This window comes from Scylla paramamosain, chromosome 21 (assembly GCF_035594125.1).
Source record: "Scylla paramamosain isolate STU-SP2022 chromosome 21, ASM3559412v1, whole genome shotgun sequence".
Lineage (NCBI taxonomy): Eukaryota > Metazoa > Arthropoda > Malacostraca > Decapoda > Portunidae > Scylla > Scylla paramamosain.
Genome location: NC_087171.1, coordinates 17,568,845 through 17,585,766, shown reverse-complemented (window position 1 = coordinate 17,585,766; position 16,922 = coordinate 17,568,845). Strand labels below are relative to the sequence as shown.

The 16,922-nt window shown below is 42.6% G+C and overlaps 3 protein-coding genes and 1 long non-coding RNA gene across 7 annotated transcripts in view; 2 read left to right on the top strand and 2 right to left on the bottom strand.

Annotated features, from left to right (window-relative positions):
• Positions 1-1,712, top strand: part of LOC135111135 (uncharacterized) — a 2,472-nt gene extending 760 nt beyond the window's left edge. Inside the window, exons 2-3 of the long non-coding RNA XR_010273564.1 lie at positions 224-416; positions 1,572-1,712. This is a non-coding gene — a long non-coding RNA (uncharacterized LOC135111135). The remainder of the gene's footprint in view (positions 1-223; positions 417-1,571) is intronic.
• LOC135111133 (uncharacterized) lies at positions 1,423-16,574 on the bottom strand. 4 transcript variants are annotated; one of them, XM_064024136.1, is made up of 7 exons: positions 16,428-16,574; positions 7,515-7,840; positions 5,632-5,875; positions 5,168-5,275; positions 4,802-4,916; positions 4,328-4,451; positions 1,423-3,239 (listed from the first exon to the last, which is right to left on the bottom strand). In XM_064024136.1, the coding sequence occupies exons 2-7, from the start codon at positions 7,699-7,701 to the stop codon at positions 3,121-3,123; spliced, it is 897 nt and encodes a 298-aa protein (XP_063880206.1). In that variant the 5' UTR covers positions 7,702-7,840; positions 16,428-16,574; the 3' UTR covers positions 1,423-3,120. The 4 variants fall into 4 exon arrangements, with proteins under 4 accessions (XP_063880206.1, XP_063880207.1, XP_063880204.1 ...); XM_064024137.1 differs by lacking the exon at positions 16,428-16,574 and adding an exon at positions 8,630-8,774; XM_064024134.1 differs by lacking the exon at positions 16,428-16,574 and adding an exon at positions 8,558-8,715.
• On the top strand, positions 8,109-14,147 carry LOC135111291 (axoneme-associated protein mst101(2)-like). The gene is made up of 7 exons (XM_064024528.1): positions 8,109-8,621; positions 10,604-10,730; positions 10,842-12,014; positions 12,467-12,604; positions 12,893-13,027; positions 13,155-14,008; positions 14,091-14,147. The coding sequence occupies exons 3-7, from the start codon at positions 10,991-10,993 to the stop codon at positions 14,145-14,147; spliced, it is 2,208 nt and encodes a 735-aa protein (XP_063880598.1). The 5' UTR covers positions 8,109-8,621; positions 10,604-10,730; positions 10,842-10,990.
• Positions 14,146-15,541, bottom strand: LOC135111290 (ice-structuring glycoprotein-like; the record flags this gene model as incomplete). The annotated part of the gene is made up of 1 exon (XM_064024527.1): positions 14,146-15,541. A coding segment is annotated over exon 1 (1,161 nt), but the record flags the coding sequence as incomplete, so codon positions are not given.
• Positions 16,575-16,922: the final 348 nt, after the last annotated feature.

The window sequence follows — 16,922 nt, the reverse complement described above, 5'->3', positions numbered from 1 at the left end:
CTGTACAAAAGTGTCCTATTGATCCCACTGTTTGTTTAGAAGATATTTGTGAAAAAAATATGCATACATACACACATACTCATGCTTTCTGTTGTAGTAATGTTAGAAATCAAATGTTTTCTCAGCCTTCATACTTTATTCCTCACACTGAGACTTCTCCATTCAAGAGGATGCTTCATTCACTCTTACCACTCCACACTATAACCTGTTTATCTTTCTACAGCTGTGTGTGGCTGAGAGTTACCTTCTGTGACAAGTGACAACAGGCAGAAAAGATGAATTGGCAACAAGAAGAGTAAAGACAGGGAAGAGTGCCTCATGACAGTAGGCAGCAGGGACACAGTGTTGGCAAGAACAACAGAACTAATAGCAGGAATGCAGTGGAAGGTGGGATCATGGAAGTCTTGCTTAGTGTGGTAAGGAATTCAGTAACTGAACTGTGAACACCTCTCGGTTTTGACAGAACCATGACTGTGATGGAAGCAAACTGGAAGCTGTGGACAGATGGTCTTACAGTTGCTATCAGTTTCACTAATAGGTTCTACTTGTTCTCAGTTTTCAGTGTGCTTCTATCACCCATCTACACTGTAGGATTCTTGTTTGTGGTTGTACATTGCTTACAAGAATACCTCAAAGGCACTGTAGGCAAAACTAGCCATAAAGTGGCATCATATGAAGCAAATGCATTCTAAACTACATATAGTCCCATCATTCCTAGCTTGCAGTTGAAGCCTAAGATACTTTTGTAACCCAATTAATATAGAAGTTTAATGTAGAAGCTGGCCTCTTTACTACAAGTTTTACTTTGATGGGGTTGTAGTTGTTTGGAACTGTTTTCTTCCATGCTGCTGCTTTTCATGATAAAGTTGTCTTGAACACAATGGTTGTTCTATGTAAGGCAGAAGGAAAGGCACTAAGCAACTATCTCAAGCTGTTGGTGCAGAACAATGGCTTGCCAGTGTATGGAGATGTGTTCTGAGTTGCTTTTGTTCCCCATCTACAGCTAGGGGTATATATAAAGTTACCCACCACACTTGAACATAATAGTTATTCCAGGTAAGGCAGAAAACAAGTGTGGCAGGAAGCTGTAGGTGTGGAACAACTCAGTGCATGTGTCTCCACACACTGCCAAGCCATTGCTCTCCACTAACAGCTTGAGATAGTTGCTTAAAATGCCATTCTTTTTGCTTTACCTAGAACAACCATAGTGTTGAAGACAACTTTATTATCATGAAAAGCAGCAGCATGGAACAAAACAGTTCCAAACAACGACAACCCCCTCAGAGTCACAGGGAAGAAAACCTTGTAGTTTGGAAAGGTCAACAAGGGGTTGGGGATACATAGCCTGAAGTAGTAGAGAGAGGCAAGTTGGGGATGAAAGAGGTAGTAGAGATGGAAAGGATACAAGATTAATGAAAGGCATTATTATTAATAAAGAAACTGTATTTATTTAAAAAATCTTCCTTGTACAATGCAATAATATAAGTGGGAAGTAAACTGTAAAAAGTAGCTTCCTGTCTGTTAGAAATACTTTTAACTTCCTTGTACTAATTTCTGATTCACCCTCACAGTGACAAGACCAGCTAAAAGTGATCCTTGACTACAGAAGCATCTTCAGCTGGCAGTTTGTTGAATTGGAGGAGAGATAGTAGCAGGGTGTTCACAGCTCTCATACTATGTGGGTGAAAAAGCCCATCAGGAACTGTCACAGGAAGCTGACTGACCTTGCACTCGTATCATGAGATGCCAGCTGGGCACGTTCACATCAGACACTGGATCATATGGGCTACATTTGTTTTTCACTGAGGATGAAACATTTTAACACGTCATAGTAATTTTCAATGTGGAGTTACTTTCCAACCACTCTGTGGAAGTGAGTCATCTATGGAAATGTAGGTTATTAGGAGACTTATGAATGATGAATAGGATCTTGGAAGTCATTTGTTCACATTCATTCTTGCAAAATGGGTTTTATACCATAAATTATTCCCAAAAGTTAAGGAAAGTGACCTTGCTTTCCATAGAAATATAACCTGTTTTCTCACAGGATTTTTGTGAAGTTTAAAATTAAAGCTTACTTATACAACTTATACAAAGAAAAAAAGCACAGTAACAAAATATAACATGCAATCAAAAAAAAAATTTCTTCCAAATTGGGCAGCAGCATGAGACACCTGTGTCACATGTTTGCAAAGATGAACAGCAGCAGCTATCAGCACTAAGGAGATTTAAATTGTATAGCAGCTGTGCATACACAAATACCTTCATTCAATGTATGGAATTGTCTCAATATTATTGAATGATAAGCATTTCAGGTGAATAAGAAAAATAAATACCCAAAATAATACACAGTTTGTGCTGCTGCTGCTTGCCCAACAGACCCACCTTATGTTTACAAAGAAATTGCCCACCACTGCCTCTCCATCTTTACATCTGTATTCTTTCTCATTTATGTACTGTACAGTCAGCTCCAGCTCCCTACTCAATGAACCAGTTTTTTTACCTATATTTCCAGTGAAAGTAACCCCTGTCATATTGTTTTCATGGCAGCAGGGATTGGCTAGAGGTGCCTGTGACGAAGGTAGTTTTTAGGTCTGCCCTCTTTCTCTCCCTCCACACCCCCCTTCTCCCATATTTAAGATTTTCCCCTCCCCTATAGCTCTCTCTCTCTCTCTCTCTCTCTCTCTCTCTCTCTCTCTCTCTCTGCACATATTCACACACACACACAAATTCCCCATTCCCTGTTCTTATTAGGTGCATGAGACACCTACTGAGAGAGAGAGAGAGAGAATGGAGGGCTTAGGAAGAGGAGCTAGGGAGTGGGGATGGGGTGGTGATGGAGAGTAGGTTTAAGAAAAGGTGTGGCTTAATATTTTACATGTCACAACTTCTGCCCAGTAATATTTACCTCCTAAAATCCTTTGAGTTGACATGTCGCTTTAGATAAAAATAAGGGTAGGAAGGGTGCTTCATCAAGTAGGGAGCTGACTGTATCTCCTTCCACACTCACAAGATCCTCTTCCCACAAACTTCTGTAGAACCCTAATGTTTCAATTTGTATTGCTGTGGAAGACAGACATCCTCCAGCTACTCCTAATACTACTTAGACACACACTGGTGCTATCCTACTGATGACTCTGTATCCTTTCCTCCAGATGAGCAGGTGATGTGCTGCTGCATTAAACTGTTTACAAGTCCAGTCAGTGACTCTTGCTTGACATGTGCATTGGTCAGGCTCTCTGAAATTAAGACTATCATTACAGCCCATTCATTCCTATCTTGCAAATGGATTCTAAACTATTACTGCAACCTTAATGCTGATCAGTCTGTACCTTTGTCTAATTCACAGACTTTGCAATTGTATAGAGCAAGCAGTGTATAGTATAAAGAATGAGAGGGATTGTCTATCATGAGCAGTTTGTATCTGCCCTCGTGTAATACTGATGTACAAGAGGAAAAGCCCTGAGGACATGGAAAAGGGAAAATAAAATAGTAAAGGGAATTAGAGACATTAAAAAAATTATACAAACACCAATGTCAATCATGAATAGAAGAAGGAAGCTATAAATTTGTACTAGTAAATATTCACCATGGTCTACTGTTCCATTAATCTTAACCCTTTCACACACTGCAACATTATTTGCATCAAAATAGAATAGTCTATATATAATTGGACTTTAGACACAAATTGCATGAAATACTGAAAATTTGCCTGAAAGTTTCAAATCGGAATTGTGTCAATCTTTGCAACATGAATGATCCAAGAAGACCTATCAAATAAACTTGAACTCTTGTTCAAGTGGATTTGAAATGTGTCTGAACTATAGTAATCTCAGCAGGCAGCCTGTCAGCACTGCAAGTTGTACCTTTAAATCAGACTAATGCATCTTCCAACAAGCATCACGTTTCAGTTTTCTTCCATTTTCTCAAGAACTACTGGTAATATGAAATTTCAAATGGTAGCATTAGAAAATAAAAAATCCATTTCTAATGATACTATGAAAATTTAAAGATACGAGGTGGTGAACTAATTATTCTTCATTCAATGTTTTTTTTTTTTATCATCACTAAAGTCTACTAAATATTTGCATTTCTTGCTTTTTCCTCAGTCATATAAGGCAGTATAATCTCTTACAAGGCCAACAATATATAATGAAACAAGGAAAAAATATTCATGGGCAAAATATATGTTTTGTCACAGCCAGGCCATTCTGTGGGGCCCAAGCCATATGCTGCAGTGAAAACAAACCAACTTTTGGTGCATGAAAGGGTTAAGACTTGTCACCATTTATAGGTACCATGGATAGGTACAGGGCTCGAAGCTTACCTAAAGCACAATAGCTACTGTCTGCCTGAAGCTTGGAGGCTGTAAGAAGACCATTCACTACCTGTGTGGTTCGTCTCACCTCCTCTAGTGCCAGGTGGGCCTTCTCCCTTGCCTGGTGTGCCTCCTGTGGATACAACACCATCACAACAAGATTCCCTTATACAGCATTTTTTTTTAGCCTTTGGATGGCCCAATTCTCTCTCTCCATTTTTTTGAGCCTTTGGATGGCCCAATTCTCTCTCTCTCTCTCTCTCTCTCTCTCTCTCTCTCTCTCTCTCTCTCTCTCTCTCTCTCTCTCTCTCTCTCTCTCTCTCTCTCTCTCTCTCTCTCTCTCTCTCTCTCTCTCTCTCACAAAAATAAATAAATAAAATAAATAAATAAATAAAATAAAAAATAAAATGAAATAAAATAAATAAATATAAAAGAGCACTGATACCAGCACTATCACTAAAACAATGGTGCACCTGCTGTTACCTCTATAAAGAGTGAACAATCTGGCCAACTGTCCAACAGGTTCTGTTGAGCTGAGCTGAGATGCTCCAAACCCTCGTCCATGGTGGTCACCCCAGACTTGGCCTCCTGGAATTCCCTGTCAACAGATGTATCTTCAAAACAAGACCAGGCAAACAAACAAAACTAAACTGCTCCATGCACAGTGAACTCTTGATATATGAGTAACACTCTTTTGGGAAATGTCAGTTCATATAATCCAAAAATTTATTATTCAATGATCACTGAAGTGAAGCTTGTGGTACCTATTAGGTATTCAAACAGTAATTGTGTGGCATTTAATAAAAATTAGATCACTATAAACAATAGTTGTGCGAGTAAACCACTTACATTTCAGCAGTACGACATTCAGCTACCCTCTGCTTACTCATTGCTTTCCATTTGCTGTACTCCTTCCCCAGTGCTTTTGTCTTTTCTTTGTATGCATTGATGCCAGCACTGAAAGATAGCAGTAGCCAAGTTCAAAAGATACAGAAGAGCAATGTAGGTAACTTATGGAAATAACATGAAAAATCTACATCCCATTGTCTTTTTTAATCACTGTTACTTCATGACACTAAAATATTTAACACTAAAATATTTAACTTCTCTATTACAAAGAGAATTAGACTAGTGTGTCTCTCTCATTTATGGTAGCAATGTAAAATATGTGCAATTAAAACACTAATCAAAGAAGAAAGAATCAAATCATTTGCAACAATACAATATTCAAACAAGAGGAATTCTAACTATGAAAGAAAGATACCTTGAAATCATATTATGAAATGTGCAAAATGATAGACATTTAAGATTACCTTGTGCTGGAAGTACTATGCCCACTGGCATCAGCAGCAGTTGGTGTTAGTCCAGACACCCGCTCAGAGATCTGCTTTGCCAAGGCACCAGACTGTTTCACGACATCTGCTCTCAGCTCTGACACACACTCATCTCCAGGCAACCGTGCTTCCAGTCTTCTCGCAGCTTCACGCAGAGCAATGCCAAGCAACAAGTTCAGATTGGTATCCCAGGGTTGGTCCTCTTCCAACCGCAAGATCTGGTCTGAAGGGATGGCACAAGTCAGGGTGGTAGCCAAGTGTGTGCTGCGTGTCACTCAACACTGTCTGGCCAACACCCACCTTCCCATCACATCTTGTTCTATTCAATCCAATCCAATAAACTGATAAGGTTAGGTATGAACATCTTAACACTTAGGTTATATTAGCCCTTATCACTCACCTATTTCTCCTGCAGCATATTTCACCACTTACTATTACTTTCTAAGTCATAATGTTACTGCTGATCCTTGTATCCAGCCTTGGTAAATTTATTCACAGTGATATTGTGGTGGTGCTTGTGAAGTTTACAACTTTATTGAAGGAAAAACAAGTGAGAAAGTGAGGTGTTGTCAAATTACCCATTTCCTGCTATGTTCTGTCCAGCCTCTCCTGGATTTTGTCAGCCAATCATCTAGCCAGTGAGTAGCCTTGCCTCCTCTCATTATTATTATTATTATTATTATTATTATTGGGTATTATAAACCAAACAAGTGATACAGAAGACATAGGTGCTGTGCCTGCACATGAGGATGAAGATTTCCACAGCTTAAATCACCTAAATAAACAAGGATGGAAGAGTAGGCCTCTCTCTCTCTCTCTCTCTCTCTCTCTCTCTCTCTCTCTCTCTCTCTCTCTCTCTCTCTCTCCTTCACTCTTCTTATCTCTCATTCTGCTCATATTCTTATAAAATGTGGTGATTTAAAACAATAACTTGTCATTCCATTACCAACACAGCATTCCAAGGTTAACAGATCTTCTTGTTAGGTAGATGTTAGAGGTTGCTGCTCTTCATATAGGTGGTTGACCTATATATAAAGTAGGTATGCCATAAGTTACTGATTTCCTGGCCAGAAATCAGGGTCAATCTATACTTGAGGTTGACCTATACTTGAGGATATACAGTAACCTAACCTAGCCTAACTAACCTAACCAAACCTATAAAAAAGTAATACAGTGAAGAAAATGCTAAATCTAACCAAATCTTACTTAAACTAAGAAACCTAACTTAGTAACATGCATAACTTATCAGTTTTTCTTATCGCTGGGGTCATCGGCTAGAGGTAGGGGAACAGCGAAAGTCAAGAATTCTGGCTTGACTGTGGTGGATAGTTTCATAATTTGAATGAGTAAGTGAATTTCCTCCCCATGAAACTCCCCAGGTCTCGTTTCAAATCTGCACTTTTCCTCTTCTTGGTCTTGGGCAATATGTAACTGTGGTTGCACTGCCACAAATTCCTGTCTGCTCAGTAGGGATTCTTCCACCTCTAGCAAATAACTTCAGCTGGCAGAACCCCGTGATGTTGAAGAAATTCCATGGAGGAGACATTATCCTTGTAGGTGAGTTTGATTATGTCATATGCAGTAGGAGTGCACCCCACACAGAGGTCAGCCATCATATATCTGATATTTCAAATCTGCCTCCACATAGGGTGGCAATATTTGCACATGTGCAGTTAGGTTAGGTTAGTTACCGTAGACTTTTATATAAAATAGAACCTAATCTAACAAAGGGGAGCTTTACTCCCCTCGATCCCCCCTTATGTACACTTAGCCTGACCTAGCCTGAGCTCCCCCGAGTTGACAAGGATTCACACCTTCACGTACAAGTAAGACAAGCAAGGTAACATTTGGCCAAATCTTACCTTCGAGGCATGGGGCGGGGGGTCCAGCCAGGGACAGCCTGCCCCCTACACTGGTGAAAGAGCGGCGGCACCCTCCCAGAGTAGACCGCCGTCGCCGCACTTTTTCCTCCTCGGCGGCGATCTCTGGCGAGGCATCCATCACACTGGATGTAATGTCTTGCTGTCCTGCACCTCCCTCTCCTAACATGTCAGGCTGTTCACCTCCTGCCCCACGTCACAACACTGGCATACCACCTTACAACCACTGAACTCGCTGGCACTGGCACTGGCGCTGTTTGAGTCTTACTTGTGCTGTTGTGGCGTCTGTGTTCTGTGGCCCGAATGCACTAGCAAGAGACAATACATTAGGTGAGATACTGAGCCTTCTTGGCCTTTCTTACCGCCAATTCAAAACCACATCAAAACAAAAGAACAGAAGAGCAGCGGCTTGCGTGCGCTGTCATTGTGTGAACGGCAAATGAAATGACACTTCGAATGACGATGAGAAGGAATTACGTTTATAATAAATGTTACATTAGTGACCAGTTTGGGAAGGGCTTTCAATTAAGTTTTGTAATAAAGAAAAGCCATATTTATAAGTAACCAATGCAAAAACTTAACGAGAAGGAACTCAGAGGCCATCGCTACGGGGTCACAACTTCATATAAATATCTAGGTATCTCATTTGATGAGAATAGACAATATAGAGGCCAAATCACTGATTATGAACGCTAAATAATATGGCAATATGTAAAATCAATAAATATGGAATGGTTGGGTGATATAGAAGGGCACGCAAGTACCAGGTATCACACATGAATACATTTGATGCTGCTATAAAACTGCGTAAACTAGAGGCAGAACTCAACAGAAGTATTAAGATGCAATTGAGGCTGGAAGAGTGAGAATAGATAGCCACGTAGGATATGAGTGGACAGATAACAGATAACCTAAGCGCACACACACACACACACACGCACAGAAAGGTGCACGCAATGACACCTCGCCATTTGTCAGACAGCTCTACCACTGCACCAAAATACCGGCTCTGGAGCTTCACCAACCATAGCACCACCAGTGTGTTCTCCTGTGGCAGAAAAGGACTCTGGCAAGAAAAGCTGGGTTAGGGTGAGTACCGTCTGGAGGTCAAGGATAATCTGTTTGCTGCATGCCATCACCTCTCCCTTCTTCTAGTTCCTGACGTCATCTCTGCTGCTATGCCACGTCAGCCATGCAAGGATATAAAGAAGCGCCCTCTGTTTCGACCAAGATTCGACTCAGGCGCTCCGACACACACACACACACACACACACACACGAACATGTTTACAAGGTGCCACGTAACCAACCCTCACATCCCGGTCACGTAACACACTGGAACACCTGTGTCACCTTTATTACTACCGCCACAGGACACGCACTGTAACCTACATCTTTTCTGCCTCTATCTTCGTCTCTTGTCTATCTGACTCTGTCTCAATTTCAACAAAATAATATAAAATACATAAATAAATAAAATGATAGGATTGTAAATATAACTGCAGCCAATTAACACTCTACTTACAACCTTCAAGGGTCAGGATTGGGGACAATAATTATTCTGAAACACTTATGGCCACACCTTGACTACTTTCAAAAGGCTCTTGTTGAAGTTTCCCTGTTTTTTAAGAATTTTTTTATGTATGTATAATTCGTGACATATTACCAAAATTTCTGTATTATGAACAGGAGAAACACTCGTGAGAACCTGGCTAATCATCACCCTGGCCTTTGAAAATAACAGTGATGAGAGAGCAAAGCATTTCTGAATATGGGACTAAAATCCACACTTTTTATATAAGTAAATGATACGAGTACATGTTTCAACTGAGTGTGTTCCGATAGTTTTGGGACATGGAGAAAATATAAGTGCGACTGTTAATAATTCAATAAAATGTCAAAGGTGTATGTAAATTTAAAGGGAAAATCATAAAGGGAATGGGTGGTCAGTGTGAAGAGAGAGTCAGATGTAGGACAAAGAAGAATGGGGTACGTACGACAGTGGATGGAGAGCATATGTAAAGGCATGAATGATACGTAGCCTTGATGATATACCCCAGCCTCCCGTACACACATACCTCGGTGAACACGAGAGTCAAAGCGGTTGGCTTTCATGTTCAGACTCAAGATTAGAAAAGCTGTGGAATACAAATGATTAAATAATGAAAAATAGAAGAATGTTGATATGAAATGTACATATCAATCGATTTTTTTTTTTGTCAATTTATATATAAAAAAAGTTATTATCCAGGCACCACTCCTTAGAATTCTAAAAAAAATATTTTACATATGCATTTACAATGGTTTTCCTTTAAGAAAGGAACATATTCTTATAATCAGATAAAAATTTGATTATTTTTTTCTTAATTAAGGTTCGGATCTGTAAAAAATAAATAAATTTCTTCTAAGATTACATATAATTAAATTATGAAAAGTAGAAGAATATTGAATATAAAAAGTATACATCAGTCAATGAAATGTGTTTTTTAGTGTCTTCATAATTTTTATGAGTCTAAGCAATAAATGTATTCTACTCTATTCACACACACACACACATACACACACACACACACACACACACACTTTCCGTAAGGTAACGGCTGGCTGGGTGACCAGCAGACGACCATAGGTGAATCACACACACACACACACACACACACACACACCCACATTACATTACATTTCCTCCTTGATGCTGACATGTTCGTCTTCTTGGGAAACAAAGACTCGGAGTGACACTTAATTAATGCATACAATAGACCACATTAACCACTGAGAATCGTATAAAGGTAGTAGTACTAGATCTAGAGATGATACTCAACACTTGTTCTTCTGCTGTGACGGAGAGACAAAGACAAATCTCCAGTCCCAGTCTCCGCACAGTGGAGGGAGATAAAGGTAGAGATGCACTCTTATGCATTAACGGCAGTCCTGGTGTTCGTCTCAGCGACATTTACGCATGTAAGCGACTGTCTCGTATTTTCATACCAAATGCTGATAAGGTTTAAGGTTCCGTAGGAAATGCCTTTATCATTGTGGCAAACAATCTTCCTACAATCTTCCTATGGGCAGGGACAAAACGAGGGTCGCCCCTGTGCTGAACTGAAAGGACGATGCATCCCGGCTTCCAAGTGTGAACGTATCGCCGCTTCTGCTTCTTGTCCGACGTTCCTCGTCTGCTGCCTCTCCACCCGTTCAGGTAAGTTCCAAACTTGCTTCACAACTAACTTGTCTTGGATTTTAAGTGATATATAATTCTTCATTTACTTGCTATGTTTCTTCTGTTACTCACAAGTGAATAATCTTGAAGAACAGGGACGGTCTTCCAAAGGCGTCGGAAAGGAACGAGCAGCGAAGAGAAACCCAGAACTACGGTATGAACTGTCCAAACGAGATAAAGGTCGCCATAGTAATCAGAAAGACAGGACTCTTGAACTAGATGACGTGTCCATCAGCAAGATGCGCTTTGGCAAACTCCCAGGAAAACAAAGAACTTCCTCCAAAAAACTTAAGACTCTTCGGAGAAAGACTTCTAATAAAAAAATAAAGGCGTTCGCAACAAATAAAGAGCGAGGATCTGCGGGCCGCGGACAACCTAAATTAGGGTACCAAAGTAGAGATTATGTAAAAGAAACCCTAAAAAACAGCGAGTCTGATATAAAAGAAAGCCGTAAACACAAGAAGGCGAAAAAGAAAGTGACTCCTCAGAGAGAAGGGGATGAAAAGAGGGAGAAAGATAAACAAAAGCGAAGAAAAGGTAATAACTGGAAGAAGAAAGAAGCTAAAGAGGTAAGCAAGGATGGTGCCATGGTGAAGATGAAAAGAAAAGAACGATTCAAAGATGAGAATGGCCGTGAGAAGATAAAGAAAATGAAGGACAATAAATTACGAGGCAAAGGCATCATCGGAAAGGTGAAGAAGAACAAAAGACAAGGTAAAAATAAAGCTGAAATGATGAAAAATAAAATGCGAAGGAAAAGCTACACCAAGAAAATGAAGATCAAAGTACGAGACCGAAATGGCACTAAGAAGAGAAAGACAAGACGAAATAAAGGCGATAAGGTGAGGAAGAACAAAAAGAGAAGCAAAGATGAGTCTAGAAAGCTTAAAAAGAAGGGCAAAGGAGCAAGGAAATCTAACACAGGAAAGGGAAAGATAAAATTACGGAAAGACAAAAGCGCTGCAAGGCGAAGGAAGCAGAACACGGCGCGAGGGAAAAAATACTTCAGAAATGTACAAGAAAGTAAAGTAAGGGACTCCAAGATGGTCAGAGTTCCCAAAGGCGAGGATGCTGACGAAGGAGGAAATGAGGGAGGAAGCAAAAAGGACAAGTTGAGAAAAGAAAAACTGGAAGGGAAGGTCAAGTGTCGCCAGATTAAGAAGTGCACCTCCAATGATGCCAAATGTGTGCCTTTGGGGAAATGCACCACATCTATCATCGCTGGCAAGTGTCGCGGAGCTAAATGTGAATGCTGTCGCTCAGGTGAGTTCCTCGTCTCCTCAATACTACTAAACTAGTACAGAAAAGCTTCAAACTCATAAGGATTGGCAAAGATTACTGAGATGGGTAGTCGGATTCTCAAGGCTGTTTTTTCCTAAATGTAGCGTAGAACATTTATCAAATTATCATGAGAATAACGAAGACATCACTGAAAACCCTAATAATACCCACTAGATGTTGTTAAAAAGCAGAGCCAAGACGCTGAAACCAGTGAAAATACGGGCCCTAGATTTCAGAGTATTTAGTGAATTCTCACATATCCTTTTCTTCTGCATTCTGCCACATGACATTGTTGCAGCGCCATTAAACCAATCAATCAATCACTATTCCCTGCACTACCTATTCCTAGCAATTAAGATCCCACAAATAGTTCTCTTATACAAATTATCTTATTCGCGGCACGGGTTCACATTCCTCCCTCTGGTCTATCACAGCCTGTTCCCGCGCCACGAAGCCTATTTGCTCTCTCCAAGGAGGAGTGTGCAAGGAAAAATGCCGTCCTAATGAGAAGAAAGTGAAGAAAGGCTGCAATAAAAAGAAAGGTCGCAAGTGCGTTTGCTGCAAGTCAAAAGGTAAGATTTCTTAAAGTCTGGTTCTGATTATACTGAGATACAAAGACCACAGATAAGTTTGGCAAGTTGCGGGCACTGTGGTTCCTACGTCTGCGGTGGTCTATTTCTGTTTTATTTATTTATTTATTTCCGTTCAGGTGTTCCATCCCCAGCAAGGGCTTCATGGCAAACATGTCCCGCTTAGTGTTTCTGTGAAATGCCTAAGGGGAACATTATATTAAGCAGAACCGTGACGGGATAGCAATCATCACGCTTCCTACTCACACTAACTGTGACCTCTTGCTGCAGGTACTACCACTTCAGGCTGTAAGTCTAAGAAGAAATGTAATAAAGTTGGTGGCACTTGTAGAGAGGCTTGCAATGAGACGGAAACTGAACTACCTAGAGCCTGCAAGAAGAATTGCCGATGCTGTGTCCCGTCAGGTAAGTCGCACTCATAATGCAGGTGAAGGTACAAATAAATCGGCAGCGGGACAGGTGTGAAGGTGTTGCGTGACACACATCCTGCAGAAATAAGGCACAAAACTTACTATTTCTTTTCTACTTTCAGATTCAACACTCATACCTACACGACCATCACCACCACCACCACCTCCAACTACCTTCCCGTTAAATACTCTTTTCAACACGCTACTCGATCTGGTTGCCGACCAAAACCAACTTGAATTAATCCTGGCTGAAGTGACGCGGCTGTCGACTGCAATAAAGAACGCCCTTGCCGCAGCACAGGCTAAACCCACTGTCGTAGACATCATATCTGTTCCCGCTGATATTCCTGCTGCAGGAGCCATCCTCTCTGCCGTGCTAGACGCGATCGTCATGAATGCCAATTCCACTGAACTGCTGACGCTAAGGCCAGAAGTCGAGTCTGCTACCGTCAACATCACAGGGATCACGAATGCTATCCAGAGCGGCACGCTGCAGATAACCCTTTCTTTGATTCAGGCTCTTCAGGACGTCTTGGACAAAGCCTCTCAGACAATATCGGTTGCAGACACAAAGCTGGAGGAGCTGGATGGCCTTATCATAGGAATACTGGACCAGATACTCACACCTGGAACCACGACACTAGCACCGACATCCGCGATAGGTATGATGACGACACTGAAAGCTACTACAGCGCCGGCAGGAGTTACTACAGCGCCTGCAGCAGTTACCACAGCGCCTGCACCAGTGACCACAGCGCTGGCAGGAGTTACTACAGCACCTGCAGCAGGAATTACCACAGTGCCTGCAGGAGTTACTACAGCACCTGCAGCAGGAGTTACTACAGCGCCTGCAGCAGGAGTTACTACAGCGCCTGCAGCAGGAGTTACTACAGCACCTGCAGCAGGAGTTACTACAGCGCCTGTAGCAGGAGTTACCACAGTGCCTGCAGGAGTTACTACAGCACCTGCAGCAGGAGTTACTACAGCACCTGCAGCAGGAGTTACTACAGCGCCTGCAGCAGGAGTTACTACAGCACCTGCAGCAGGAGTTACTACAGCGCCTGCAGCAGGAGTTACTACAGCACCTGCAGCAGGAGTTACTACAGCGCCTGTAGCAGGAGTTACCACAGTGCCTGCAGGAGTTACTACAGCGCCTGCAGCAGGAGTTACCACAGTGCCTGCAGCAGGAGTTACTACAGCGCCTGCAGCAGGAGTTACTACAGCACCTGCAGCAGGAGTTACTACAGCGCCTGCAGCAGGAGTTACTACAGCACCTGCAGCAGGAGTTACTACAGCGCCTGTAGCAGGAGTTACTACAGTACCTGCAGCAGGAGTTACCACAGTGCCTGCAGGAGTTACTACAGCGCCTGTAGCAGGAGTTACTACAGCGCCTGCAGCAGGAGTTACCACAGTGCCTGCAGGAGTTACTACAGCACCTGCAGCAGGAGTTACTACAGCGCCTGCAGCAGGAGTTACTACAGCGCCTGCAGCAGGAGTTACTACAGCGCCTGCAGCAGGAGTTACTACAGCACCTGCAGCAGGAGTTACTACAGTGCCTGCAGCAGGTGTTACAACAGGGCCTGCAGCAGGTGTTACTACGGCGCCTGCAGCAGGGGTTACCACAACACCTGCAGCAGGAGTTACTACAGGGCCTGCAGCGGGAGTTACCACAGCACCTGCAGCAGGAGTTACCACAGCAGCGGTAGCGGTTACTACAGCGCCAGCAGCAGTTACCACAGCAGCGGGAGCAGTCACCACAGCGCCGGCAGCAGTTACCACAGCAGCGGGAGCAGTCACTACAGCGCCGGCATTAGTCACCACAGCAGCGGTAGCAGTCACCACAGCAGCGGCAGCAGTTACCACATTGCCGCCAGCAGTTACCACAGCAGCGGCAGCGGTCACCACAGCTCCGGCAGTAGTTACCACAGTAGCGACAGCCGTTACCACAGCGGCAGCAGCAGTCACCACAGCGCCTGCAGCAGTTACCACAACAGTGGCAGCGGTCACCACAGCGCCGGCAGCAGTTACCACAGCAGCAGCAGCAGTTACTACAGTCCCGGCAGCAGTTACTACAGCGGCAGCAGCAGTTACCACAGCGCCTGCAGCAGTTACCACAGCGCCAGCAACAGTTACCACAGCGGCGGCAGCAGTTACTACAGCGGCAGCAGCAGTGACCACAGCCCCGGCAGCAGTTACCACAGCGCCGGTAGCAGTTACCACCGTGCCTGCAGCAGTTACCACAGCGCCTGCAGGGTCCACAGCAACCACAGTCATAGTGACAACCTGAGTGACAATTTAAGATACCACTGTTCGTTGCATGGAGCGGCAATAACTGCTGCGACGGGTGAGCCGTTGCCACATGATTCCTCTGTGGTGTGCACTCCACTGTTTGAATGCTTTAATAAACCGCACTGCATTGCATTCAGTGTTTCCATACAATGACCTAACAATAACAGTCATCGCGTAATGTATAATGATATGAAGTAAATTATGTATAATACTTAAGGATTAAAGATTAGCAAGTGTGAGCACCTGTTGGGATGTCGCTGTCAGATTGTCCACCACCCTTCTGACCACTGATCCGCTCCCTTTTGAAAGAAGAGTTTTCAGTTTTTGCAGAGTCCATACAATCTAAGTCATCCACTCTAGCCCTGTATAGCTTTTAATCTTTGTAAATATTATCAGCGGAGAATAGTGGCATCTGACAGCCCAGAGAGTGAGTAACAACTTGTTGGAATGGGGAATCTGGTAAGCTAAGCCAGAACAAACTCTATTAATTGTTTTCATTCGCACTCAATAGTTTTGAGTGCGTTAGTAAGAAGGAATGGTAAAGAGTATTTCTTTTTTTTTTTAAGTACGCTAAATACATTAATTATGTATGGAGAAACTGGAAATTGTTTGTAAAATGGTGCTCACTGCTGCCACCTGGTGACGGCCACTTTTCAGAAATTATAAATTGCTCGTTAACTTGTTGTCGCATCCTAGCCTTCAGTTATCATGGAGGACGCCCTTTTGCTTCCCTTCATTTCACGCACTTCCTCGCAAATCATTATGCCTAGATCCTCATCACCAGGAGTAGTAGGAAACCTTACACCGCTGCACATATACAAAAATGCATTTGTAAAGGTAAGACCCTAGCAAACTTACCGTTCCTACTTTGCAGATTTGCATCTGCAAAGCCTGTCTATCTGCAGCATTGTCCAGTGCGGTCGTTATTACCACATTTAGTACATATGAATGCAATGCTATCACCACGGCATTCACTGACAACGAATCACAACTATCGCAGCCAACTGCATCATCCCAAAAGTGACGGAACACAAGCTGCAAAGAATCTCTGACGAACTACCAATTATGTCGTTAAAACTGCAAAAACTAACAGACGATAAACTTACTGTTTCTGCAGCATGTCCATCTCGGGCCCCACCTCTTGGTGCTGTCCAAACGGAATGCACAAAGTAGGAAAGAACGATGCGCTAAAGCAGAAGCAGGAACAGGGGAACGCATATCCATCCACTATCGCAGGGAGGCGAAGACCGATTCACCGAGGCCCTGTCGAACTGTTCACACTCGCAGTTCGAACCGTTAGTGTGGACAAGGTTCTGTTCAGGGATCTTGTTCCTTAATTTCTAAGCTTCCACTCTAGTCCAACTTTCTACATTTTTATTTAATTCCCTTCTAGGCTGCACTATTGTTGCAATGGTAGATGGCCTCTATTCTGGACCTATGAGTAGCGGTGTTCTTCAGGACTAGCGCATGTCGACGACTTCCTATTATTAAGTCCTACTCCACTCTTATGCTGATGTCTATTTGCATTTCTCAGCATTATTTGTCAAATATCTAAGCAGCAGGAATTTAACATTTCGGGCAGTGAAGCCATAATACACAAT

What these genes read in the sequence shown, in the direction of transcription:
- LOC135111133 (XM_064024136.1), bottom strand. Translation starts at nt 7,701, where the DNA reads ATGTTAGGAGAGGGAGGTGCAGGACAGCAAGACATTACATCCAGTGTG. An exon ending in CCCCGCCCCATGCCTCGAAG is followed by an intron (nt 5,876 to 7,514) that starts GTAAGATTTGGC and finishes CCATCCCTTCAG; the next exon opens with ACCAGATCTTGCGGTTGGAA. An exon ending in GAATGTCGTACTGCTGAAAT is followed by an intron (nt 4,917 to 5,167) that starts GTAAGTGGTTTA and finishes ATCTGTTGACAG; the next exon opens with GGAATTCCAGGAGGCCAAGT.
- LOC135111291 (XM_064024528.1), top strand. Translation starts at nt 10,991, where the DNA reads ATGCGCTTTGGCAAACTCCCAGGAAAACAAAGAACTTCCTCCAAAAAA. An exon ending in CGTTTGCTGCAAGTCAAAAG is followed by an intron (nt 12,605 to 12,892) that starts GTAAGATTTCTT and finishes CTCTTGCTGCAG; the next exon opens with GTACTACCACTTCAGGCTGT. An exon ending in CTACAGCACCTGCAGCAGGA is followed by an intron (nt 14,009 to 14,090) that starts GTTACTACAGCA and finishes GAGTTACTACAG; the next exon opens with CGCCTGCAGCAGGAGTTACT.